This window comes from Salvelinus fontinalis, chromosome 35, assembly GCF_029448725.1.
Source record: "Salvelinus fontinalis isolate EN_2023a chromosome 35, ASM2944872v1, whole genome shotgun sequence".
Lineage (NCBI taxonomy): Eukaryota > Metazoa > Chordata > Actinopteri > Salmoniformes > Salmonidae > Salvelinus > Salvelinus fontinalis.
In genome coordinates, this window is record NC_074699.1 from 2788068 (window position 1) to 2815835 (window position 27768).

Consider the following 27768-nt stretch of genomic DNA (forward strand, 5'->3'; position numbering starts at 1 on the left):
GTCAGGAATTGTGAAAGCCAAATATATTTAATTTCAGTTAAGGTGTATGTAAACTTCCGACTTCAACTGTGCACTACATGATCGACAAACATTTTAATTCCAAAATCATGGGCATTAATATGGAGTTGGTCCCCTCCTTTGCTGCTATAACGGTCTTCACTCTTCTGGGAAGGTTTTGCTGCGGGGACATGCTTCCATTCAGCCACAAGCATTACTGACATCGGGCACAGATGTTGGGCGATTTAGGTCTGGCTCACAGTCGGCATTCCAATTCATCTCAAAGGTGCTCGTGGGGTTGAGGTCAGGGCTCTGTGCAGGCCAATCAAGTTCTTCCACACCAATCTCGGCAAACCATTTCTGTATGGACCTCATTTTTTGCACAGGGGCGTTGTCATGCTGAAACAGGAAAGGGCCATCTCCAAACTGTTACCATAAAGTTAGAAGCACAGTATCATATATGCGGTAGCATTCAATGGAACTAAGGGGCCTAGCCCGAACCATGAAAAACAACCTCAGACCATTATTCCTCCTCCACCAAAATGTACAGTTGGGACTATGCATTCGGGCAGGTAGTGTTCTCCTGACATCTGCCAAACCCAGATTTTTCAGTCAAACTGCCAGATGGTGAAGTGTGATTCATCACTCCAAAGAACACTTTTCCACTGCTACGGAATCCAATGATGGCGAGCTTTACACCACTCCAATCTACGCTTGGCATTGTGCATGGTGATCTTAGGCTTGTGCGGCTGCTTGGCCATGGAAACCCATTTCATAAAGCTCCAGACAAACAGTTATTGTGCTCACTTTGCTACCAGAGGCAGTTTGGAACTTGGTAGTGAGTGTTGCAACCGAGGACAGACTATCTTTACGCGGTTCAGCACTCGGCAATCCCGTTCTGTGAGCTTGTGTGGCCTACCACTTCAGGACTGAGCCGTTGTTGCTCCTAGATGTTTCCACTTCACAATAATAGCACTTGCAGTTGTCCAGGGCAGCTTTAGCAGGACAAAAAAAAATATTAACGGACTTGTTGTAAAGGTGGCATCCTATGACGGTGCCACGTTGAAAGTCACTGAGCTCTTCAGTAAGACCATTTTACTACTAATGATTGTCTATGGAAATTGCATGGCTGTGTGCTCAGTTTTATACACCTATCAGCAATGGGTGTGGCTGAAATAGCCACATCTGCTAATTTGAAGGCGTGTCCACATACATTTGTGTATATAGTGTATCTAGCTACCCACTGTTCCACAGAGTAGAGTAGATCCCCAGTTCCTCCACCCTCATCTGATTCTGGTTCCCCATGTTGTCCCAGCAGTGTTGCTGTTAAAGGTAGACTGATATTGTGCACGCTATCCAGGTTAAGTGTCCAGTGTTAACACCACTGTCTGTGGTATTTGTTTAAATGTAAAGCAGCACTTTGGATGGTGTTTTCCACCCCTCTTGTCACTTTGTCTCATTGAATGTTTAGTTTAAATACTTTTTTCTTTGATTGATTTAACCTTTATTTAACTATGCAAACCCTAACCAGGACGACACTGGGCCAATTGTGCGCCGCCCTATGGGACTCCCGATTTACGGCCGGTTGCGATACAGCCCGTGATCAAACCAGGGTCTGTAGGGACGCCTCTAGCGCCACGATATAAGCTGCACGAATTCCAAGGAAGGACCAATGGAGGAATAAAACTCAACCTAAAGTCTAAATATATACTATGAATATATAATGTAAATGCATATTTAAATATCCCTGTCACTTTTGCATTCTATACAAATAGCCAACAATACCACACTGTAAGAGCCACAGCAGTACTAAAATCAACATTGTTTTCGAAGGATGTACGTGCGTGTGGTAATGCTCTGTGGTTTATATTTACAATGGACCTATCCAGCTTTTGCCTGTACAATACAGTATGGTGTTAGCATTACAACAGCTTCAAACACTGACTCCACTAGAATACAGTATGTATACTTCAGCGATAAATGCCCTCCAGACCCCAGCTGTTATACTACCTGTCCCAGTCGCATACAGTTCTGTATTATTCACAATACCTTTCATCTTTTGCTGCATTCCTCCATTTTACTTGCTAGGTATTAGATGTAGTAGAGGTACTTTAGGTTTTTTTTAACAACTGATGCTGGGTCCATCTACACTCTGTTAGTCAAATTGTTTTAGTCACATGCGCCGAAATGCTTACTTACGAGCCCCTAACCAAAAGTGCAGTTTTCCCCAAAAAATATGGATAAGAATAAGAGAAAAAATTAACAAGTAATTAAAGAGCAGCAGTAAAAAAAAGAACAATATATACAGGGGGGTACCGGTGTGGGGGCACCGGTTACTTGAGGTAGTATGTACATGTAGGTAGAGTTATTAAAGTGACTATGCATAGATTACAACAGAGAGTATCAGTGGTGGGGTGGGGGCAATGCAAATAGTCTGGGTATCCATTTGACTAGATGTTCAGGAGTCTTATGGCTTGCGGGGTAGAAGCTGTTTAGATGCCTCTTGGAACTAGACTTGGAGCTCCGGGGGCGAGTGCCGTGAGGTAGCAGAAAGAACAGTCTATGACTAGGGTGGCTGGAGTCTGACACCGCCTGGTATAGAGGTCCTGGATGGCAGGAAGCTTGGCCCCAGTGATGTACTGGGCCGTTCACACTACCCCCTGTAGTGCCGTGCGGTCGGAGGCCGAGCAGTTGCCATACCAGGCAGTGATGCAACCAGTCAGGATGCTCTCGATGTTGCAACTGTAGAACTTTTTTGAAGATCTGATGACACATGCCAAATCTTTTCAGTCTCCTGAGGGGTTATAGGTTTTGTCGTGCCCGCTTCACGACTGTCTTAGTGTGCTTGGACCATGTTAGTTTGTTGGTGATGTGGACACCAAGGAACTTGAAGCTCTCAACCTGCTCCACTGCAGCCCCGTTGATGAGAATGGGGGCATGCTGGGTCCTCCTTTTCCTGTAGTCCACAATCATCTCCTTTGTCTTGATCACATTGAGGGAGAGGTTGTTGTCCTGGCACCGCACGGCCAGGTCTCTGACCTCCTCCCTATAGGCCGTCTCGTCGTTGTCAGGGATCGGGCCTACCACTGTTGTGTCATCGGCAAATATAATGACGGTGTTGGAGCCTGGCTGTGCAGGCAGGCATATCCCGATCCATATCAGGCAATGGGAAGAGCCTGTGACTAATTCATCTACCAGTGATGGAGTGCATAATGCAAACAGGACTGTGTGTGTAAGCCTATCTGTATTTATGTATTTTTGAAACGTGTCTGTGTGTATAGTACTGTGTGTGTGTTTTTTTCCCCCCGGATGCATTGTATTTCAAATTGATTTGTTTGGGAGTCCATGAGACTGGCCATCGTGACAGTGTTGTGCCGTAGACAACCCAATGCTTTTAAGCAATTCTATTGCACAGTGTGCACTCACTGTGACGCACATACATAACACTAAATGCACATATTTGAGAGGATGTAGGCCTAGAGAGGCTAACATTTTTTGTGTTGAGCTAATTGTTTTGGTAACCAGTCTCTTTCCGTAACCTTGTTATCTATCTGTCAATCAAGCAGTCAGTATTTAACTCTTCGTAGAGCAAATGGGGGAAAGGAAATGATCCATCTAAAGGACTTGAGCGCTTGTGTTGTGTTTCGAGCTTATCTTAGCCATGGAGTCGATACAGTGACACTGCCCTAGAAGTTTAATCATAGCCATCTCAGGGGTTTGCTAAATGTATCTGTTGGCTACCGTACAGTATATTGCAGTGGCGTGCCTGGGGCCTGGGCCTTCAGTGAGGTACTACACAGTCCCACCCGAATTAATCCACCTCATTATGATGCCATGGCTCTAGACACTATACATTTAGACAGAAACGCAGTATAACCAGGCGTTGCGTCACCTTGAAATTGACAAATTGACATTTTTGGGTAAACAGTGTTTACCCAAAAACATGACACAATCAATGAGTCTTTTCAATATTTCCCTTCACCTTTTCATTGTGCAGCTCCGTTGCCCTGCGCGCTTGTTCTTTGAGCTGTAGATGCACTCCGGTGTCCCAAAAGTTTTCAAAAGCACCATTGCTTGTTTGGTGTCTCGTTGCTGCCTTGGTTAGACAACTCAAGTTTGCAAAGCCAGTGTGGCTCCAAACACCAAATCGATCACTTGCAAATAATAGGCATTCCCAGCAGTACAGTTTGCAATGCTTCTCGGAGCCAAGGAGCCTGTGAGTCATTGACAGCGCTCGTAGTTGAAACTTTGAAAGTGGCGAGCGAACGAAGCCCTTTCCCGCCTGTGACAGGCTTTGTGGAGTCGGGCGACCTCTCCTTACAATGTCTAACTTTTCTTGAAAAGTTCGTCTTGAGAATGGCGTTATAATTATATCCTCGACCAAATCGATATCTTCTCCTCCTTCCGCCATTGTGGGTTGAAAAAACAGCTTAGTAGTACGCAAATTAATTCGTTTATCAAATTCAGTTTCCTAGATCTCCATAGGACCTGCCTCTCAATATTAGTAATCCAATCAAAAGACGTGCACGCACTACGCCTGCTAGCTGGCTCCTGTGTAACACTGGAGCCAGCCAGCAGGCGTACAATAGCCAACTCTAAAGCTGATTGGTTGACACTAAATTTTCATTTCCATTCACTATAAGCTACAAGCGCCAGCACTGTTGATTCTGAAGGCCCAAGGGCAGATTTTAGACCCCTGGCAACACATGATGGCTGAATATGATTGGATAAAAGATCTAACATAAAGACCAGCCCTCCAAATCTCAACCTGGGGCTGGAAGCAGTGCAACCAAGAGGAAAGCTATGAAATGATGAGTATAACTCTTACTCTGGGGAATAATTTAAGACATATTTGTGGGAAAATATATATTTTTAAAAATTATATTCTGATGATGTTTAGGCCAGCAGAGAAGGCCTTGCAGGCCCTGACGGCCCACCACTGGTATATTGTGACTACCTTGGCATAATAGTAAACATATGTCACTGATTCTAGATAAAACCATTCAAGAACTTCAAGGACTTTGATATTTATCATAGATTCTGGAGCTGGGAAGTCAAAACGTCTGTGGTTCTGTTTTGAAGGACTGTTGCATTTTCCCTGATCTATGATTTAAACGCTACTGTACGTGAATACAGCCACGTATGCTTGAGGCCTCAACCAGCTGACTTTTGACCCTGATTCCCAGAATGCTCCAGGGGTGGGAAACCCAGACTGGGAATACACACTGAAGAGATGGTTCATATTAGAGCCAGAAACCCTGAGCACCGCTCGTGTGCCGGATGCCGAAAAACTTTTCAGTATGTACTTCCAACATATTTGTATAAAGGCCCAGTCCAATCAAAAATGTGGTTTCTTATGTTTCGTATATACAGTATTTTTACACTATGAGGTTGGAATAATACTGAAAATGATGATCATGCCCATTTAGTGTAAGTTGTTTGAAAAGACTGCCTGAAATGTGTTGATGGGATGGGGTTTTGGCCTGTCTGGTGAAATACCAGGCAGTAAATTAGTTAATAAACCACTCAGAATGTGTGTTCCAAATCTCTCTGCTAACAGCTAGTTTTCAATTTCCCCCTCCCCCCTCCCCAGACCACTCCCAAACAGTCCGAGCAGAATTCTTGCTTGAGAAATTGCTCTTGCTATGAAGCTATTTTAGTTTTTTTCAATTAAATATTTTTTTTAAATCACATGTAGGTACTTAATTGTGACCCAGACATTATTTGATATTGAGATAAAAACAGCTGCATTGGACCTTTTGAAATGTATGAATCTGACAGCTACATTACACAGTCAGGGGACATCAAGCTAATAGGCCTCAGTCCTGTTCACTTATGGTGAACTAAATCTCTGTATATTTGGAGATATCTAACAAATACAATGTCTCTCTGCACATACAGTGCCTTTGGAAAGTATTCAGACCCCTTCACTTTTTCCACATTTTGTTACGTTACAGCCTTATTCTTTTATCCTCAGCAATCTACACACAATACCCCATAATGACAAAGCGAAAATATATTTGTTTAAATGTTACAAATGTATAAAAAATAAATAACAAAAATAACTTATTTACATAAGTATTCAGACCCCCTTCAGACCCTATGAGACTCAAAATTGAGCTCAGGTGCATCCTGTTTCCATTGCTCATCCTTGAGATGTTTCTAGAACTTGATTGGAGTCCACCTGTGGTAAATTCAAATGATTGGACATGATTTGGAAAGGCTCACACCTGCCTAATATAAGGTTCAATAATTGACAGTGCATGTCAGAGCAAACACCAAGCCATGAGATCGAAGGAATTGTCCGTAGAGCTCCGAGACAGGATTGTGTCAAGGCACAGATCTGGGGAAGGGTACGAAAAAATTATTGTAGCATTGATAGACCCCAAGAACCCAGTGGCCTCCATTCTTAAATGGAAGTTTGAAAACACCAAAACTTTCATAGAGCTGGCCTCCTGGCCAAACAATCGAGGGAGGTGACCAAAAACCCGATGGTCACTCTGACAGAGCTCTGGAGTTCCTCTGTGGAGATGGTTGCGCTTGTGGAAGGTTCTCCCATCTCTGCAGGACTCCACCAATCAGATCTTTATGGTAGAGTGGCCAGACGGAAGCCACTCCTCATTGAAAGGTACATGACAACCCGCTTGGAGTTTTCCAAAAGGCATCTAAAGACTCTCAGACCATGAGAAACAAGATTCTCTGGTCTGATGAAACCAAGATTCAGCTCTTTGGCCTAAATGCCAAGCATCACGTCTGGAGGAAACCTGCCACCATCCCTACGGTGAAGCATGGTGGTGGCATCATCATGCTGTAGGAATGTTTTTCAGATGCAGGGACTGGGAGACTAGTCAGGATCGAGGGAAAGATGAATGGAGCAAAGTACAGAGATCCTTGATGAAAAGCTGCTCCAGAGTGCTCAGGACCTCAGACTGGGGCGAATGTTCACCTTAATCAATCAATCAATCAATTTTATTTTATATAGCCCTTCGTACATCAGATAATATCTCGAAGTGCTGTACAGAAACCCAGCCTAAAACCCCAAACAGCTAGAATGCAGGTGTAGAAGCACGGTGGCTAGGAAAAACTCCCTAGAAAGGCCAAAACCTAGAAAGAAACCTAGAGAGGAACCAGGCTATGAGGGGTGGCCAGTCCTCTTCTGGCTGTGCCGGGTGGAGATTATAACAGAACTATGCCAAGATGTTCAAAAATGTTCATAAGTGACAAGCATGGTCAAATAATAATCATGAATAATTTTCAGTTGGCTTTTCATAGCTGATCATTAAGAGTTGAAAAACAACAGGTCTGGGACAGGTGGCGGTTCCATAACCGCAGGCAGAACAGCTGAAACTGGAATAGCAGCAAGGCCAGGCGGACTGGGGACAGCAAGGAGTCACCACGGGCGGCAGTCCCGATGCATGGTCCTAGGGCCCAGGTCCTCCGAGAGAAAGAAAGAGAGAAGGAGAAAATTAGAGAGAGCCAAGATTTTCAAAATGTTCATAAATGACAAGCATGGTCAAATAATAATCAGGAATAAATCTCAGTTGGCTTTTCATAGCCGATCATTAAGAGTTGAAAACAGCAGGTCTGGGACAGGTAGGGGTTCCATAACCGCAGGCAGAAGAGTTGAAACTGGAATAGCAGCAAGGCCGGGCGGACTGGGGACAGCAAGGTGTCAGCATGCCCGGTAGTCCTGACGTATGGTCCTAGGGCTCAGGTTCTCAGAGAGAAAGAGAGAACGAGAGAATTAGAGAGAGCATACTTAAATTCACACAGGACACTGGATAAGACAGGAGAAGTATTCCAGGTATAACCAACAGACCCTAGCCCCCCGACACATAAACTACTGCAGCATAAATACTGGAGGCTGAGACAGCGGTCAGGAGACACTGTGGCCCCATCCGAAGAAACCCCCGGACAGGGCCAAACAGGAAGGATATAACCCCACCCACTCTGCCAAAGCACAGCCCCCACACCACTAGAGGGATATCCTCAACCACCAACTTACAATCCTGAGACAAGGCCGAGTATAGCCCACAAAGGTCTCCATCACAGCACAACCAAGGGGGGGCGCCAACCCAGACAGGAAGTTCACGTCAGTAACTCAACCCACTCAAGTGACGCACCCCTCCTAGGGACGGCATGAAAGAGCACCAGCAAGCCAGTGACTCAGCCCCAGTAACAGGGTTAGAGGCAGAGAATCCCAGTGGAGAGAGGGGAACCGGCCCTGGAGAGACAGCAAGGGCGGTTCGTTGCTCCAGAGCCTTTCCGTTCACCTTCACACTCCTGGGCCAGACTACACTCAATCATATGACCCACTGAAGAGATAAGTCTTCAGTAAAGACTTAAAGGTTGAGACTGAGTCTGCGTCGTTGTCCTTACAACAGGACAACGACCCTAAGCACTCAGCCAAGACAATGCAGGAGTGGCTTCGGGACATGTCTCTGAAACCTGTTTTTGCTTTGTCATTATGTGGTATTGTGTGCAGATTGAGGGGAAAAAACAATTTTAATCAATTTTTGAATAAGGAAAAACTCAAGGGGTCTGAATACTTTCCGAAGGCATTGTAGATGTATGTGTAAAAACCCTACAATGAGTTACCCGTAATTTACTGTATACAACATTTTGAATGTCTACTTTACGTACTGCAGCTGTAAGACCCGTGGATGAATCCCTGCGGTTAAAGCAAATGTTTGAATCATCTGCGACTGCCGTTAATCATTTTCCCACTAGGCCTTCTCATGTCTCTCTTCATGCTGCGTTACAGATGGATTAATGATGCTTGTGTGGCGGAAACAGTCTACTCAGCTTGGTCCTTTTATCCCCAGCCTTGGTCGTGCTTCTCTCCCCTCCACATCCCACCCCACCCACACTACCCTCTTGGCCATTTTTGTTATTACTTTATTTTCTGAATGTCTAATGAATTGAATAAGAGATGAGACGGATCAAAGGCTCCTTTGGCAGGTTCTAGGAATCCATTCAGATTGAAATGAGGAGTGTTGCTTTGTGTGTGTGTGTGTGTGTGTGTGTGTGTGTGTGTGTGTGTGTACGTTTTTTTTTTCAACGTCTCTCCTCCACAACCAGTCTTAATCACAAGAGAGGTAGAGCGACATGAGAGTATCCATGACATGTATAATAGTTCAAAGGAAAATAAGCCTTTCCATGCCCTATACATATGACACACTTAATGGTTCATCCTCAACACTTCATTAACAGGGGCCTTGGATCTGTCAGTCATAAACACTTCACCTATCTTCTTCATTTGTGGTTCGCATTAGCTGCCTGCCACAGGATGTAAGAAGACGCTGGGTCACTGACGTTGTTGCTTGTCTTCAGCTTGAATCAAAGCATCGACAGGCTAATGCTGCTGAGCACTTCTACTACTTGTACACCTGTCACTTCCTGTGAAGGGTATCTGTATCAGTCTGTATGTAATCAGAGAAGGAGGCTTTGGGTGATTATGATGGTCTCAGTAATACAACAGCTTGGCATCCTGTGGAGGTTGCCTGAGCCCTGCCCCACTTCTCTACATCACAACTGTGTAGACGGTGGTTTATGAATTCACAATTCAGATTGTGATATCTAAGTAAAGAAGATCAGAACAATGACTTCCTTTATGAAGTTGATATCCACCATTCCCTTTCATTGTTGGCAGAGGGAAATGCGTTGAATGGAGTTGAGGTTACTGGATAACGACGCATTCTTTGGTCCTGTCAAGTGGCGTATCTGATGAGGTGATTGAACAGAATTTTAGAGGCAGTTGCTAAATATATCCTCTTGCTTTGTGCTGTAGTGGCGTCACAATGGCTGTCATGTGATAGGTGACCTGGACTCGGCTCTACTTTCACCAGACAGAACACTACCGAGGTATAGCGTTACAGGTGGTGAGTTATTGAACCGGGGCGGCTGGTCACGTTGCTTGTACCGGAGAATGGAACTGTTATCGCTCTAGATGCGTTGACTAATGTCCCTTTGTAAGCAGATTCAGTTACTGACAGTATCACTAGTCAGCCAATTGAGGTTGCTCTTTGAGCATCTAGGCCCAGATTAGTCTCGTGTGCTTTACCTTCTCTGGCAGCAGTGTACGAGTTCAGACATTTCACCTTCAGCTTTTCCACACGGGGTGAAAAGAACAGTACTGCATCCCTATTGGTAAGAGTTGGATAGTGGCTTGTGTACAGTATTGAAGGTTTTGCTGACAGACTGATTTTTTTGTACCAACAGCCACTGCAGAGGGACATTGAAAAGGGAACCCACAAGCTGTGGGTTGTCATGGACACCTTTTTCCGCCGGCACTTTAGACTGAAAGGGGCGGAACAATGCCAATACAGACGGCCTGGTGTGGCGGTGCCCACAAGCAAGGCTCGCCGGCGCTCCAGTGTAGGACTGCCCTCTGCTGGCCTGGTCCAACGTAGACGCTCTAGTGTGGGACAGCCATTCACAGGTCCTGTCGGACGCAGAAGGTCCAGTGCAGGCCTGTCGCCGACTTCTCAATCCCAACGAAGACGTTCCAGTGTTGGCCTGCCGTCAGGCTATGTGGGCCGTAGAAGCTCCAGTGTGGGCTTGGCCTGCGCTGCTCACCAACAACGCAGGCGCTCCAGCGAGGTGCAGGGGTTACCACACTGTTATTATGGAGGGGGGCAGCTAGTGAGTACCAGATACTACACCAGGCGTCGCTCCAGCACCACCATGGCCTGTGTCAATCCCCGCTTCTCTGTCCGCCGCCGGCAAGCCGCCAAGCTCCGCACCATTGACACCCAACTGCTGGGGCCTTCCATGCTGCTGGCCAGCCTGGTCCAGATGAGTGCGGAGCAGCAGAGGGCACCAGGGGCGCAGGGCGGTGAGGGGGCATCAGAAGAGGGCACTGAGAGCTGCCCCTCCTCCTCGTGCTGCTCCGAGTCGGAGGGGGACAGCTGCAGTCAGAGAGAGTGTAGCACCAGGTCGGAGGGCAGCGGGAGTGAACAAGAGGGGACTGAGGCATCATCATCATCATCATCATATCCAGAGGGAGAGAGGACGTCTCCATGGCAGGACTGGAATCAGGCTCATAGTATGGCAGCCTTGACGATGGAGAGCATCCAGTCCCGGCCCCTGATCCGCGCCCCGCGCTGCCTGCGCCGTAACTCCTCCCATCTGCTGCCGGCGGAGGCGGTGCACCGTAGCAGGGCGGCCTACGGTGTGCACGGGCGCTACCGACGCTCCAGCCAGTTACGGAGGCCTTCCACTATCTCCAACAGCGCCTGGCAAGGCAGGCTAGTCCCCGCACCCAGCCGCAGGAGCTCTATAGTGGCCCGCCACTCCTCCCGTTCCCTGTATAGGAACTGTTCCGCTTGCTGGAAACCCAGGGGCCGCAGGGAGTCCCTCAGTCCCCTGCAGGGCATCTACTATGACCCCCGCCTGGAGACTTGGAGTGGATTTGTATCGTATGTAGACCCCCTACCTTCGCCTGTGTGTGTGTGTGTTAGGGGGGGGGGGGGCTTCTATGTCAGAATATACACAGAAAATGTCTGTTTAAGACCACACTATTTGTTTTATCCGAACAATAGAAGGGGGAAATGCATGCAAAGTCACTGGCCATTCCGGCCCTTCCAACCATACCAGCACTTCCTGGTCTGAAGTGTTGATGTCAGTTAAGCAAGTGTTTGTGTCTAAGCCTGATGCAGTATGTAACTGCAAACTGGGAAATCTTTCATATTTTACACCAAACTTTGCTGACATTTTGTGTTGCTGACATGTACGCTAACATGTAAGCTAGGAGTTTTGTTTAGTGACTCCTACAGCACCTTTCATGCAGGGTCTCAGTCACACAAACCTGTTAAATACCAAACCTAGACCTCTTCTGTACCTGGCTGCACATTGGCTCAACACTTCGAATGCTGTATATTGTATGGCGTCAGATGTACCATTCATTATTCATCATGTGTGCTGAACCTCTCTCTCTGATCAGAGCCTACTTTGTTTACCATTAGGTTGTGATGCAGTATCCCACCCGGGCGTGTCATCTCAAGGATGCTATTGCAATCATTCAAAGGTGTTGCGTCTGTGTCATTTTCAGGAAAGCCATTGCTAAATCGGGTCTACAGCACCTGTCTGCCCAGCCCAGTGCCTCAGCCCTGGCCAAGTTTGACCCAGACAGGGAGATCCGGAGCAGCTGTGACTGGACCGTAAGTGCAGCCTCTGGCCCAGCTCATCGATTTTTGTACCCCATAATGGACTACATGCCCCTAATGAGTTTCAGAGTAGTGTACTTTGTTTACCCAGAGGTACTGTTTGGTAGTGGATTCTATGAGCTAAGATTCCTATTTGTCAGGGTAAGAAAAAAAGAAGGGTGTATTTAATAGACTCTTCCTCTTCCTCCAGGAGAACGCCCTGTATGGGGAGCACATCTGGTTTGAGACCAATGTCTCTGGGGACTTCTGTTACGTCGGAGAGCAGCACTGCTTCGCCAAGACACTGGTGAGTGTGTGCGTGTGTGTGTGTGCGCAGCTACCCCTGGCCCTGCCTGACATCACAAAGCCACAGATGCTGTGACAGGAACGAGCCCAGAGGAAGAGAGGAATGAACTGATTAGACGAGATGTATTTGTAGTGCATCCCTAAAGCTAGAGGGGGAGTATTAATTCCTTGTCACATTTGTTTTTCATCCGTCAGCGGATGTTACTGTCACAATGTATACCACCCGGTACCATACAGTACACTTCTAGAGAATGCAGATTGTGAAGCTCAATAGCTCTCTGCAACTGTAAACATTATAGTATGAGAAAGGGTGCCATGTTATGAACAAAAACACGGTCTCTTCATTTTTTGGAGAACTGATGGGATTAGAAAAAGTGGGTAACTAGCAAGAGAACCTGTAAAAACAAGCCAAATCTTCTTTTTTTCCCTCCAGATGATGGAGATATATTTTTCGATTTTATTATTTGTATGAGATTTAGTTCTGACATCCACAGTGTGTGAAAAATCTATTTTTTTCACACTAGGGGGGTCAAACTCATTCCAAAGAGTTTGCTGTTTTTTGGTTTTTCTGTTCAATTAAGACAACCAGGTGAGGGGAGTTCTTTACTAATTAGTGACCTTATTTCATCAATCAAGTACAAGAGAGGCTTGAAAACCCGTAGACACTCGACCCTCCATGGAATGAGTTTGGCACCCCTTGTGTAGAGGCTCCCTCTGGTGTCTACACAACCATAACACACTTCACCTAAGAAGTAGTGCTGCCATCTTGAGGGAGTTGCACCCATAGAGGTAGATAGAGGGCCCTTCTTTGCATCTGTGCCATGTGGCTTCTGTGACAACATGGGCAGCTCCATTGAGGGCTTTCTTCATTTTAAAGTAGTCAAGGGTGGATACTGCCACCTGGAGTGTGTTGTCTGAACAGGTATAAAACCAAGGTTGGTAATTTACTGCCACCTGCAGTTAAGGAATATTTGCTCAGGTGTATAATTCATTGGCTGATCTCCCCTGAGGACCTTGTTGGAATTATGGGAATCTTCTGTAACCCATAGTTTACAATTGGCTCATTCATCCCCCTCCTCTCCCCTGTAACTATTCCCCAGGTCGTTGCTGCAAATGAGAACGTGTTCTCAGTCAACTTACCTGGTAAAATAACGGTAAAATAAAAAATAAAAATAAATAAATAGGAAGTCCTACCAAGTTGACTACTTCAAATGGTGAAAGTCTTCAATGGCACTGCCCATGCTAAAACAGGCTTTGGGGTACTAGAGCGGTCTATATACGTTTTATGGTTGTACCCTGAATTATCACGTTAAAAGAAAGTAATTTAATTCAGGAAGTTTTCATGTATTACTACGAGAAGGGTCGTTAAATAATATTCTCTCACTCATCTTTTGTCACCACAGCAGAAATCTGTAGCCCGGAAAAAGTGTGCAGCCTGCAAGATAGTGGTTCACACAATCTGCATAGAACAGCTAGAAAAGGTAAGTTTCAAGCCATTTTCCCAACAAATGTTTCACAAACTTTTCATCCATTGAACTGTGATTTCACCTGGTTGAGGATAGATGTTAAATGATGTATTATCGCCAAAGTTGTGGAAATTAGTTGACAAAATGAGTTGCAAATGTTGAATCCCGAAAAAAATACCGTAATATCAGCCTTTTCAGATGTTGTCTCAAGGAGACAAAATGTTTCCATCGCATCAGGTAAGACGAGATTGAAATGGTAGCCGTGCCAACCTAACCCACCCTGCTCCTCTCCAGTTATTCGACACCGAGGCTATGCCCTATGAAGCCAGCCTGCTTATCGAAGACCCCGCCTTTAGAGTGAGACACTCTGACCTCTCTCAGGCTGCTATGGGATATAACTAGTGCTAGACCATACTCCTTCTCTAACCCTATCTCACTACGCTACCTGACCCGTTGACCTTGCCCTCCAATGCTGCACTCTGATTGGGTCATTCTCTGGATAATCAGTGGTTTTCCAAATTGGGCTGCTTTGATTGGCAGTCGAATAGATTCGGTCGCTCATTCCTAGAGATTTTTAGTTGCTGAATCTCCCTTTTTCCAAAATGTCTAACTTGTTCCCATAACTCTGCTAATCTGAGGGTTAGTTTATATCTATTGTTTATACTTTATCTGGTGCTGTTATGGTGGAGGTAAAGGTGAAGAGCTGGTTGTAACACTGACATAGTAACACATATTGCGCCACGGGTTTCCCTTTTCAGTAACGACTTCTAGGTGAACAAGAACTTCAGCATGTTCACTTTAACCTTATACCTCTCCTGTTGGCCATTTTGGATTACTGATTCAGCATTCTATTTTGGTGCAGGGGTTTGTCTAACACCATATTGGAAACAACAACAAACAAAATAAATCAAGGCTTGAAACAATTTGTTTTCTCTACCATGTAGATAAACTTCAGGTGTAAACCGTCATTCAGGGAATCGGGGTCTAGGAATATACGAGAGGTAAGTGCCAATACATTTTTTTCCCATTTTATCAGCATGTTCATGATACTCATGCTCATACTTTATTTTCACACATTTTTCATCTTCCTTTGCCTTTGTCTTGTCATTCTACGTGTCTGTCTCCTCTGTAACCCCTCCCTCTCCTGTCCCTGCTTCTCTTTTGCCCTTTGACCTACTCTCTTGACCTTTGACCTTAGCCAGTCCTCCAAAGACAAGGTGCTCTAAAGTGCCTCAGGCGGATGGCTAACTGCATGGCCACCCCTTTCCTGAGCCATTCCCAGGTACCATCCCACCCGAACTTCCCAGATCACCCCAACCAAAAGCCACAGTTATGGGGGCAGTAGGAAAGTAATGCCTGACTAGTTGAATGATTTTAAAGACTGGGTAACCCCCAAGTCCTATAGTCCTCCAGAGCTAGCTTTGGGTGTCCAAGTTAAAATCCCCTCATCATATATTCGCATTTTAAAATTGTAGTAATTTTGCAGACACTCTTATCCAGAACGACCTATATTCATCTTAAGATGGCTATTTGAGACAACGTATCACCATCGTATCAAGTACATTTTCCCTCAACAAACTATTCATCAGCAAAGTCAGTGCTGGTGGGACGAGAAGTGTTTTTTTGGGGGGGGGGGTTGTGTGTTTTTTGAGGGGTGGGGTGTGTCGGAGGCACCATACCTCTGACTGGGCTGAGCTGCCCTCCCGTAGTGGTGGTAGGGCCAAGAGACCAGAGGTGGCAGATCGGAGTGCTCAGGTTGGTATGTAGGGTTTGAACATAGTCTGAAGATAAAGAGGTGCAGTTCCCCTTGCTGGTCCGTAGGCAGGCACCAGGGTGTTGAAGTTGATGCGAGCTTCGACTGGAAGCCAGTGGAGTGTGCGGAGGAGCAGGGTGACATGGGAGAACTTAGGAAGGTTGAACACCAGGCGGGCTGCTGCATTCTGGATAGGTTACAGGAGTTTGATGGCAATGCGGGGTGCCCAACCAACAGAGTTGCAGTAGTCTAGACAGGAGATGACAAGTGCCTCAATTAGGACATGCGCTGCTTCCTGTGTGAAGAAATGTTCTACTCTGCGGATTTTGTAGAGCATAAAACTGCAGGAGCGAGTCACTGCTTTGATGTTTTCAGAGAACGACAGGGTGTTGTCCAGGGTCACTCCAAGGTTCTTTGCACTCTGGGAAGGGGACACCATGGAGTTGTCAACTGTGATGGAGAGGCCTTGAAGTGAACAGGCCTTCCCGTGGAGGAAGAGCCATTTTGTCAAGGTTGAGCTTGAGGTGGTGGGTCGACATCCAAGCTGAGAAGTCTGACAGGCATGCAGAGATGCGTGTCACCACCTTGGTGTCAGAATGGGGAGAAGAGAAGTTGAGTGTCATCCACATAGCAATGATAGGAGAGACCATGTGAGGATATGACGGCGCCGAGTGACTTTGTGTAAAGAGAAAAGAGGAGAGGGCCTAGAACCGAGCCCTGGGGGACACCAGTAGTGAGATCACGTGGTGCAGACACAGATCCTCTTCATGCCACTTGGTAGGAGTGACCTGCCAGGTAGGATGCAATCCAGGAGGGTGCAGAGCCTGAGATGCCCAACCCTAAGAGGGTGGCGAGGAGGAGCTGATGGTTCACGGTGCCGAAGGCAGTGGATAGATCTAAGAGGAGGAGAACAAAGGAGAGAGAGACAGCTTAGTCAGAGCGGAGAGCCTCTGTGACACAGAGGAAAGCGGTCTCAGTTGAGTGAGCTGCCTTGAAGCCTGACTGGTTAGGGTAAAGAAGTTAGTTCTGTGAAAAATGGGAGAATGTCTCCAAAAATTATCTGGAGAAGGGAGGCGGGGATGTTGTCGGGCGGCCGGCCGGACCTCACTCGTCGCAGGATTCCATCTGGAGAGAGCGGGGAGAAGGAGATTAAGGCATATGGTAGTTCTGTGTGTGCGACCAGTGGACTCAGTAGGCTGAGTGAAAGAGGAACGGCTGTCGTCAAACTTTTTTGCAAAGTCATCCGCAGAGAGTGAGGAGAGAGGTGGAGGATTAAGGAGGGAAGAGAAAGTGGAGATGAGTTTCCCAGGTTTGGAGGTGGAAGCTTGAAATTTAGAGTGATAGGAAGCGGCTTTAGCAGTGGATACAAAGGAAGAGAAAGTAGAGAGGAGGAAGTGGAAGGATGATAGGTATTCCAGAAGTTTACTTTTCTTCCATTTCTGTTCAGCTGCCCAAAGCCCTGTTCTGTTAGCATACCACACTTAGTCATTATTACCACAGAACTGGGTTTATAATGGGTCCTATACACAATAATGTTCACTGTGTCTGGCCAAACCTCTGACATTGCTAATGATAAACTCAACACAAGCTTTCCTTGATCTCACTCACCATTGTCTACATGTACTAAAAATTGGAAATCCACGGTATTTGAAATTGCGAATTTGTGAGTGGGTTGATTAATGTGTTTATGAACGTCGGTTTTCCAGCCCACCGTAGTGCGGCACCATTGGGTCCACCGGAGGCGCCAGGATGGGAAGTGTCGCCAGTGCGGGAAGGTGAGCATGGTTATAATATCAATTAATTTCTGTCCTATATTGCAGGATTAATTCAGATTAATGATCTGATGAAACATGTTCTTCTTGAGGGTACATTACCTCTTACATCTGATTAATTTCTCTACAGGGTTTCCAGCAGAAGTTTGCCTTTCATAGCAAAGAGATTGTGGCCATCAGCTGTTCATGGTGTAAACAGGCAGTAAGTTGGAAGGTTGATTGTACTGTACAGATGTAGGATCTTAATTTGACCAGTATTGTCGCAGCTACATAATCCTGCAGCAATGTCACCTTGTCTGAGAGAGATTTGCATGTTTATCCAAACTTCACGCCAGGGTAAGCCTACACGAAACACAGCCCTTATTTTAAGTGTTTCTAAAATCCCCTATGGGGAAAATGACTGGTGGGAAAATGATTGGTACCATTTTTCTGTTTGACCGCTAGGTTTTATGGGTATTATGACACCTCCACTGTGGGGCTCTATTTGATAATTATATATGATTGATGTTATGTTTGTAAATTGGTCTATTGTAAATTTGGTCTTTAACTGAGAAACCGATTTAAAATCTACTACTAATATTAGCTGGACAAAATTAGGCTACATGAAAAGTGCAATACTGTTAATATACAGTTGAAGTCGGAAGTTTACATACACTTAGGTTGGAGTCATTAAAACTAGTTTTTCAACCACTCTGTTAAGAAACTATAGTTTTGGCAAGTCGGTTGGGACATCTACTTTTGTGCATGACACAAGTAATTTTCCCAACAATTGTTTACAGACAGATTATTTCACTTATAATTCACTGTATCGCAATTCCAGTGGGTCAGAAGTTTAAATACACTAAGTTGACTGTGCCTTTTAACAGCTTGGAAAATTCCAGAACATCATGTCATGGCTGTAGAAGCTTCTGATAAGATAATTGACATAATTTGAGTCAATTGGATGTGTACCTGTGGATGTATTTCAAGGCCTATATTCAAACTCAGTGCCTCTTTTCTTGACATCATGGGAAAAATCAAAAGAAATCAGCCAAGACCTCAGAAAAAAATGGTAGACCTTCACAAGTCTGTTTCATCCTTGGGAGCAATTTCCAAATGCCTGAAGGTACCACGCTCATCTGTACAAACAATAGTACGCAAGTATAAACACCATGGGACCACGCAGCCGTCATACCGCTCAGGAAGGACACGCATTCAGACTCCTAGAGATGAACGTACTTTGGTGCGAAAAGTGCAAATCAATCCCAGAAAAATAGCAAAGTACCTTGTGAAGATGCTGGAGGAAACAGGTACAAAAGTATCTATATCCACAGTAAAACGAGTCCTATATCGAGATAACCTGAAAGGCCGCTCAGCAAGGAAGAAGCCACTGCTCCAAACCGCCATTAAAAAATCCAGACTACGGTTTTCAACTGCACATGGGGACAAAGATTGTACTTTTTGTAGAAATGTCCTCTGGTCTGATGAAATAAAAATGGAACTGTTTGACCATAATGACCATCATTATGTTTGGAGGAAAAAGGGGGAGGCTTGCAAGCCGTAGAACACCGTGAAGCACAGGGGTGGCAGCATCATGTTGTGGGGGTGCTTTGCTGCAGGAGGGACTGGTGCACTTCACAAAATAGATGGCATCATGAGGAGGTAAATGTATGTGGATATATTGAAGAAACATCTCAAGACATTACTCAGGAAGTTAAAGCTTGGTCGCAAATGGGTCTTCCAAATGGCCAATGACCTCAAGCATACTTCCAAAGTTGTGGCAAAAAGGCTCAAGGACAACAAAGTCAAGGTATTGGAGTGGCCATCACAAAGCCCTGACCTCAAGCCTATAGAACATTTGTGGGCAGAACTGAAAAAACGTGTGCGAGCAAGGAGGCCTACAAACCTGACTCAGTTACACCAGCTCTGTCAAGAGGAATGGGCCAAAATTCACCCAACTTATTGTGGGAAGCTTGTGGAAAGCTACCTGAAACGTTTGACCCAAGTTAAACAATTTTAAGGCAATGCTACCAAATACTAATTGCGTGTATGTAAACTTCTGACCCACTGGGAATGTGATGAAATAAATAAAAGCTGACATTAATCATTCTCTCCACTATTATTCTGACATTTCACATTCTTAAAATAAAGTGGTGATCCTAACTGACCAAAGACAGGGAATTTTTACTAGGATTAAATGTCAGGAATTGTGAAAAACTGAGTTAAATGTATTTGGCTAAGGAGTATGTAAACTTCCGACTTCAACTGTATATACTCTTTTCAGGGAATATATGTAAATCACGAGGCTCATCTGCATTTGGTTTTTCTCAGCAACAAAAGAGTGATAAAATGATGTCTGATGCCTACCTCTGTGTGGTCTTAGTGCTGCTGTACCTCAAACTATGGATGATAATGACGTGTGTCTGTATGCTTTATGCTTATGTGAGACATTTGTGTGAGTGTCTGTGTTGAATGAAAACACTTCCAGTGAATATGGATGTGTGTGATCACTGATGTATTGTGTGTGTACAGTAGCGGTATTCACCCTCTGTAAAGGGTATGTTTATGTGAGACAGTTGTGTGAGGGTCTGTGTTGAGTGTTTTAAATGAATGATGTGTGTGTTGTGCTCACTGCTGGCGTCCTTTCCTCTGTCCCTTTCCCTACTCTAGTATCACAACAAGGTGTCCTGCTTCATGCTGCAGCAGATCGAGGAGTCCTGCTCCCTGGGTGCTCATGCCTCTGTCATCATACCCCCTACCTGGATCCTCCGGGTTCGCAGACCTCAGGTATATTTTTTAAAATTCGATAACACAAAAAAAAAATAGATGTATATTGTCACATGCACTGGATAGGTACAGTGAAATGTTGTTTTACGGTGTCGGCCGTAGTAGTATGGTGCCTCCAGAGCAAATTAAGGTTACTTGCCTTGCTCAAGGTCACAGAGATTTTTCACCTTGTTGGCTCAGGTATTTGAACCAGCACTCTAACCGCTACGCTACCTGCCGCCCCCACAGTCACAAAATACACATCACACAATACACTTTCACTTTCGAGTTTACAACATGCAATGGTATGCTTCCCCAAATACTTTGTGGTGCCATTGCACTGCGTGGCCAACAGAGGGTGGCAGTCATCCATTAGTTTGAGCATTCAACAGTTCTGATAAATTACAGTGTATTATTTACAGTTGATCAAATGCTGTTCCTTATATAAATGGAATACCAACGTGACATTTAGTCCTCATGTGTTATTCTTTCAGACCTCGCTAAAGTCGAGCAAAAAGAAAAAACGGACCTCGTTTAAGCGCAAGTCCAGCAAAAAGGGAGTGGAGGTGAGTTCATCATCCATTGCAAATGGCGTTTCCTACCGTTTGTAATGTGAGGAGACGTACGTAACTAAAATGTCCTTTGCTGATTAGCCTGAGGGGCATCATTTCCATTATACTGCATCTGTTGTGAACTGTTCAATTGGTTTTACATTTAAATATTATACATAAAGTCCATACTTATGGAATGGTAGCTAGAAGGGCAATGTCAAACTAATGACAAGGTATTATCGACGTAGACAGTCTTGGCCCTTATCAAATCCCTGCTGACACAACCCAGCCAGGGACATAGGATGTGCTTGTCAATACATACTTCCTGGCGACATCCAGTGTCGAATACCATGGCTTTAATGCATTTACATGACAAGTGCATGTACAGAAATAATTCTCTCTCTTGTCTGGCCTTGCGTTGGTTAGCCAGCCCTCCAAAGACAAGGCGCTCTAAAACGCCTCAGACGGAACCCGTCCCAGGTACCATCCCACCCCAACTCCCCAGATCACCCCAAAGCCACAGTTCTGGAGACCGTATTGATCAATTCAACTATGCACAGTGTTAGACAACTGTATACTCTTTGGCTTGCTATGTCTCATAGAGAGTAGGAAGTATCCACGCAGCGTCAGCTCTATGGCATTTTCAATTTAGTGAGTTAATTTGGCATAATGTTACACGAGTCTGACGCGATAGTTTATAACAAAACATCAGTAAAAGCAGCAAGAGCTTAGTGTTCTTCCCTTAGGAAACCAACACTGTACATCAGGCTCTCATCTTTCACGTCTCTAAATGCATCCCTTTATTTCCTCTGCCCTCTCCCTTCCTCTTTGTGCAGGAGGCGCGCTGGAAGCCCTTCATAGTTAGACCCATTCCCTCTCAGCTCATGAAGCCGCTGTTGGTGTTTGTCAACCCGAAGAGTGGGGGGAATCAGGTGAGAGCCGTGCTGTCTGTGCTGGAGCTGTCAGTGCAGGCCCGGTGGGCCGAGGCCAACACCAGTCACAGGTGTAATCCTGACTGGTCTGTAAGCCGTCTGTGAGATGAAACACTGTCTGCGTCTTAAAGAATTCTTTCAGCAGTCCAGTCAGGGCATCTCATACCTCACGCATTTGTCTGGATCACTCAATCATATACTAGTCAGTTAATTAAATACTTCTTTATTACGATGATGATGATGATGAACTGGTAGTAATTGTACTCCTACTCATTTTCAGGGAGCCAAGATTATCCAGTCGTTCATGTGGTACCTGAACCCTCGCCAAGTATTTGACCTGAGTCTGGGAGGACCCAAGGATGGGTAAGTTTCTCAAAAATAGCAGGTGCAAACATTGTGCTAGTGCAGAGTATTATTTTGCTATTATTTTTTGTTCTTCCTATGGATACACTATGCTATTATTCTGTCTGCCCAGGAGCCATTTGCGGTGTAGGACTCCCCTTCACTGTGAATGCTGCCGATTTTAACTGAGTGTGGGAGACCTTCATTAACAGGCTTGTTACTGTGGACTGACTGTGACAGAAAACCAGAAGTTGATTTTGCCTCTTGCTCTGTCTCTCCAAGGTTAGAAATGTACCGTAAGGTGCATAACCTGAGGATACTGGCATGCGGAGGGGATGGCACGGTGACTAGAAACAACAGCAATCTTTTTAAGCAATACACAGACATTCCTGAACTATTTTCGCAGCAAACTTTACTTTGTGATCATTCAAATAACAGCACACAGTGTCTGGTGTTTTCCCTTAAAGGCATTTTAGTGATCTGAGCCCTGAACTTTGATGGTTATCTAAGTGATTGAACAGCAACACACACTATGCTGCAGGTGCAGTTTGTTAAGCTGTCCAAACATTTATTCCTTAAGCAAGGATAATAACAATGTTGGAGATGTTGTTGAAGGGCACATCACATGATGTTTTTGATAATATGTCTGTTGTATGGTGTGTGTGTGTAGGTGGGTTGGATCCTGTCTGCTCTGGACCAGCTCCAGCTGAACCCCCAGCCTGCAGTAGCCATCCTGCCTCTGGGGACAGGCAACGACCTGGCCAGGACCCTCAACTGGGGGGGTGTGAGTATCTCAACCATATCTGGACAACATGTACACAGAATGTACATTAGGAACACTTTTTTAATATTGAGTTAGCAGCCCCCCCCCCTCTTTTTACCCTCGAGAACAACATCAATACCTCAGGGCATGGACTCATGTTCACTTCAATGCTTCCCACAGTTGTGTCAAGTTGGCTGGATGTCCTTTGGGTGGTGAACCATTCTTGATACACACCGGAAACTGTTGAGCGTAAAAAAAACAAAAATCAGCAGCACTCAAACCTGTCTATATGTGCCCTCTGAATGGCACACATACACAACCCATGTCTCAATTGTCTCTGCTTAAAAATCCTTCATTAACCTGTCTCCTTCCCTTCATCTACACTGATTTTGAAGTGGATTTAACAAGTTACACCAATAAGGGAGCATAGCTTTCACCTGGATTCACCTGGTCAATGGAAAGAGCCGGTGTTCCTAATGTTTTGTACACTCGGTGTATACCTCTCAAAGTTGTGGTTTTCCATAGTTGTTGGACAATGTAGGTGCACAGTTAACTCTGTAGAGGGCACCAGAATCATGACAATAGTTATTTCTTGAAAAATGTCTTGAAGAATTTCGATATCTCAGGAGGAACTAGCTGCTTTCTACAATGCACTGTGTTTAATGCTCTTGGTGTTTTCCTTCTCTATTCCTCCCCTCTCCAGGGTTACACAGATGAGCCGGTGTCTAAGATCCTGTCTCATGTAGAGGATGGGAACGTGGTCCAGCTCGACCGGTGGAATCTAATAGTGGAGCCCAACCAGGATGCTGGTGCAGAGGAGAGGGATGAGCAGCAGACAGACAAGGTGAACAAACCCCCTCTCATCCCAGATCCTGTACTGTAGACATGGACTGTCAACGTATGATGGTGTGGTGTGTGTGGATGGGTTTGAACTTAGTGCTAGCGCTTTTACCTATCAGAGGGTGTGTTTGTAATAACATCGTAAATCAGGTCTTGATTGTGATGAGTTCATCGACCCCCAGAGAACTAACCTCTCTACAATGTCACAATATAATTAGTTTATTGTGAACAGGGTCATGGCTGGCCACACACCAAAATACCTCAGTGACCTTTCCATTATGTAATGGGTAGTTAGTTCTAAAAGTTGAGAGAGTTTATCAACTAGAAAGATGCACAATGTTGCTCTATGACCTCAAACATTATGTATAATTTTTTTATTTTATGTTTATGGCAGTGAGGGTAGTTTGGGGTCACTGAAAACCGTAGGACTGAGGATGGAGTTGGGCTCAGTATACTCCGGTTAAGTGTTGAAATGTCAACATTTGACATTGTGATTTTGGCTGTTTTGGTGATATCGCGTCTGGGATTAACACATTTTTGTACGGGTTTTCTTTTCCGCAGCTCCCCCTCGACGTCTTCAACAACTACTTCAGCCTCGGCTTCGACGCCCACGTGACACTAGAATTCCACGAGTCTCGAGGTTGTATTTTCGATCGATCTCTTAACGTTGACTACCCATGTAATGCCATTGTTGGGGATAAATCTGTGCTATCCATAGACGGCTCACATCGACAGTAACAAATGATGCTGTGTGTATCTACTGTACCATTTGTGCGTGCTCTGCTGCGCAGTACAGTCATATTTAACTAAGTTCTTCAACCACATTACATATAAGACAGGAGAGATTATTTCACAGAAAATAATAATGTTCCTGGAGTTTTTTTTAGGAGTTTAGAGTGATGAAAACTAGCCCAAGCAGAGCCATTACTATAGATATATAGTGTCATAATTACTCACAACTTATCATGCCTTCTATAACCGACGCTCCTCAGAGGCCAACCCGGAGAAATTCAACAGCCGCTTTCGGAACAAGATGTTTTATGCAGGGGTGGGTACAGTTGTGTTTCCTGAACAGGAGAAAATAACAAATACATTCCTATTTTCTCACCATTATCATCACTTTTACCATTTAGTAGTGATAGTAATTGTTTTATTTGTGGCCATAGCTTTAGTTGTGTCAATGTTTTCTATTGATGATCTACAAGTTTGATTCTCTCGTGTTCCTTCTAACCAGACGGCCTTCTCGGACTTCCTCATGGGCAGCTCCAAAGACCTAGCCAAACACATCAAGGTCGTGGTGAGTTCAACTGACCATTACATGGACCTTGGCTGCAGCTCAGATTGTGTGACGTCATTCCACAACGGGTTCAAGTTCAAATCTAAATCCGTTAACAGGAATTTCCAACTTCATAGTAAAAATAGTTGGTGCAGAAATAGAAAATCGAGTTTGTGAGCCTAGGCTCCATTCTGAGCTTATAGTAGGTAGGTTGTAAGGATCACATCTCATTAGACAGACAGATGTGTTCTTCACAGTCAGAATGTGGCACCTTTCAAAGGGTACATTTTATAGGCCATGTGAGAACTCTTCCGGGAATGATCTGAGTGTGTATGTGTACAGTAATGGAGACGTCTGTCTGTCGGTCTCCTCTCGTTAGTGCGACGGCACCGACCTCACCTCAAAGGTCCAGGATCTGAAGCTGCAGTGCCTGGTGTTCCTCAACATTCCCAGGTTAGCAGCCTCAATGGGGAAAATGGGTTATATATATGACATGTTACAATTGTGTCACTGTTGTAACGGAGGCTGTAGGCTAAGTTAGGCACTTAACCATGTGTGTATGTGTGTACTAGATACTGTGCTGGTACCATGCCATGGGGCAACCCAAGCGAGCACCATGACTTTGAGCCACAACGGCACGACGACGGCTGCATTGAAGTTATCGGCTTCACCATGACCTCTCTGGTATTCACCTATCAACCTGAATTTGTCTGTGTGTTAGAACAAGAAAAGTTAGTAGATTTAATGAAATGGATGAGTCCGTTTCTTTACATTTGTCCTAGTCGTGACCTTGCTCTGATGGATGATCGTCTCTTCCTCCCTGGTGCTATAGGCCACGCTGCAGGTCGGAGGTCACGGTGAGCGGCTGAACCAGTGCAGAGAGGTGACCCTCACCACCTACAAGTCCATCCCCATGCAGGTAGATGGGGAGCCGTGCAAGCTAGCCCCCTCCACCATCCGGATCTCCCTGAGGAACCAAGCCAACATGGTGCAGAAGGCCAAGAGGAGGACATCTATACCGCTGCTCAACGAGTGAGTAATACAGTCCAGGGTCCAGTCAGAATCCTGAACATCAATCCGCTATGGAGACTTTCTATAGTGTACTTTGTTTAGTCTTTTGCGCTGTCGGCAAGTTGCCTCTGTTGTCACAACGGTGCTTGTGGAGTTGGAAGTTATTGTAATGCATTCCACAAGTCATGACTTCGTGTCCTCGACCGAGCCGAAGGTCGCTCTTCAATTTCTTGCTGTGTGATTTTTAAGTGGCACGCGGGTGTGGCACGCAGGTTTCCTCGACGCTAGCCTTCGGGATTCATTTGCAAGGGTGGCTGAAGCGCTGACAAAGACTTGTGCATGTAAAATAATCTAAGCCGACGAGGGGAAACAAACAGACACACAAAAAACATTCATCAAAGTCAACATGGCTTTGCTACCATCTTCCTTTTCTCTCCATCAGTAGTCTTCGTCATATCAGTCTGTCTGTCTACAGGCTGAAAATCGGATGTATTATCAGAATGAACAGCCCTATTTATTTTCATGGTAATTGCGTTACCTTTTTGTCAAACCTGTTGTAAGGTTTTTTGCTAATTTCATACTTCGCTGATTCTGATGTGAGTCCCGCGACAATGTGTTGACTTGCTGACGGAGGAGAATTATGAGTCCTCCGTCTACAGGATTGAAATGTCCGGGGGGGGGGGGGCTAATTCAATGATTGTGTTTACAGAAGCCTGTTTTAGCTGAGATTAAACACGTGCACATCCAAACCTTATTCATGATACCGGTCTTCCTTTTTGCAAAGTTGGTTAGAATGGCCCGACCTTCTGTGAAGCAAAACACCAGGCATTTGGACAGAAAGTAAGAATGATAAGATGCAAATGAGCCTGGAATTCAAACAGACAATCCAGCTGTATTCACTTCTACACTGATTACATTGTTTGAGATCATACACCGACATTGGATGTTGTCCTCCCAACTGTTTTGCAACATACTGCAGTAAGAAACGTATACGACTTGTGTTGTTGTCAGGTGTCTATTGTCCTCGGAACAGAATGGTAAGCTATAGTCGCAACATTGTTTTTGGATCTCCCGCACACTGCGAACAGGTCACCTTCGTCACAGATCACAACTGTTTCCATGAATATATAATCATCCTAGAAGCCATCACGATGACAAACGGAAAGGGGGGAAAGCAGCGTTGAACACTTCTGTCAGGCTGCTGTGCATGTGAGCCCAGGTTGTCAGAGTGTTGTGGTTGGAGATCGATCCCCTGTCATCAGCTTGTGTTAATGCTCTTCCCGGGTGACCGCCTTTCATTATACTTATATCTTCATTTATTTCCATATTCATTTTTTTTTTATCTCTCAGCCGAGATGTTTCCAACTCCCAAATAGTTTACTAAGTTAGAAATTAATATGGAAAGTAACAGTATAACAGTGTACTGAAATCAAGCATAGGTTATGGAATAATCTTTCTTGTGTGTCAATTTGACATGATTGGGTTGTTTTGAAACTCAGAGTTCCTACAAATATGTACACTGAACACAATTATAAACACAACATGTCAATTGTTGGTTCCATGTTTCATGAGCTGAAATAGATCCCAGAAATGTGCCATACTCTATACACACATTTGTGCGCACATTTGTTTATATTCCTGTTAGTGAGCATTTCTCCTTTGCCAAGATAATCCATCCAGGTGTAGTATATCAAGAAGCTGATTAAACAGCATGATCATTACACAGGTGCACCTTGTGCTGGGGGCAATATAAGGCCACTCTAAAATGTGCAGTTTTGTCACACAGCACAATGCCACAGATATCTCAAGTTTTGAGGGAACATGCATTTGGCATGCTGATGGCATGACTGTCCATCAGAGCTGTTGCC

General features: G+C 45.0%; 1 protein-coding gene across 13 annotated transcripts in view; it reads left to right on the top strand.

Annotated features, from left to right (window-relative positions):
• LOC129834229 (diacylglycerol kinase zeta-like) overlaps positions 1–27768 on the top strand; it is a 134853-nt gene that overhangs the window by 69451 nt on the left and 37634 nt on the right. For 4 of the 13 annotated variants that reach the window (XM_055898994.1, XM_055898989.1, XM_055898992.1 and 1 more), the window contains exons 2-22: positions 10219–11417; positions 12050–12158; positions 12355–12450; positions 13853–13930; positions 14210–14272; positions 14860–14916; positions 17375–17443; positions 17571–17642; positions 20090–20206; positions 20680–20751; positions 21573–21668; positions 21949–22031; positions 22293–22353; positions 22681–22794; positions 23477–23617; positions 24175–24253; positions 24606–24661; positions 24848–24910; positions 25269–25342; positions 25462–25573; positions 25722–25921. In XM_055898994.1, coding sequence (XP_055754969.1) covers positions 10267–11417; positions 12050–12158; positions 12355–12450; positions 13853–13930; positions 14210–14272; positions 14860–14916; positions 17375–17443; positions 17571–17642; positions 20090–20206; positions 20680–20751; positions 21573–21668; positions 21949–22031; positions 22293–22353; positions 22681–22794; positions 23477–23617; positions 24175–24253; positions 24606–24661; positions 24848–24910; positions 25269–25342; positions 25462–25573; positions 25722–25921 — 2963 coding nt within the window. In that variant the 5' untranslated portion in view covers positions 10219–10266. Of the gene's footprint in view, positions 1–9482; positions 11418–12049; positions 12159–12354; positions 12451–13852; positions 13931–14209; positions 14273–14859; positions 14917–17374; positions 17444–17570; positions 17643–20089; positions 20207–20679; positions 20752–21572; positions 21669–21948; positions 22032–22292; positions 22354–22680; positions 22795–23476; positions 23618–24174; positions 24254–24605; positions 24662–24847; positions 24911–25268; positions 25343–25461; positions 25574–25721; positions 25922–27768 lie in introns of those variants that run through there. The other 9 variants (XM_055898996.1, XM_055898997.1, XM_055899001.1 and 6 more) reach the window with 4 other exon arrangements.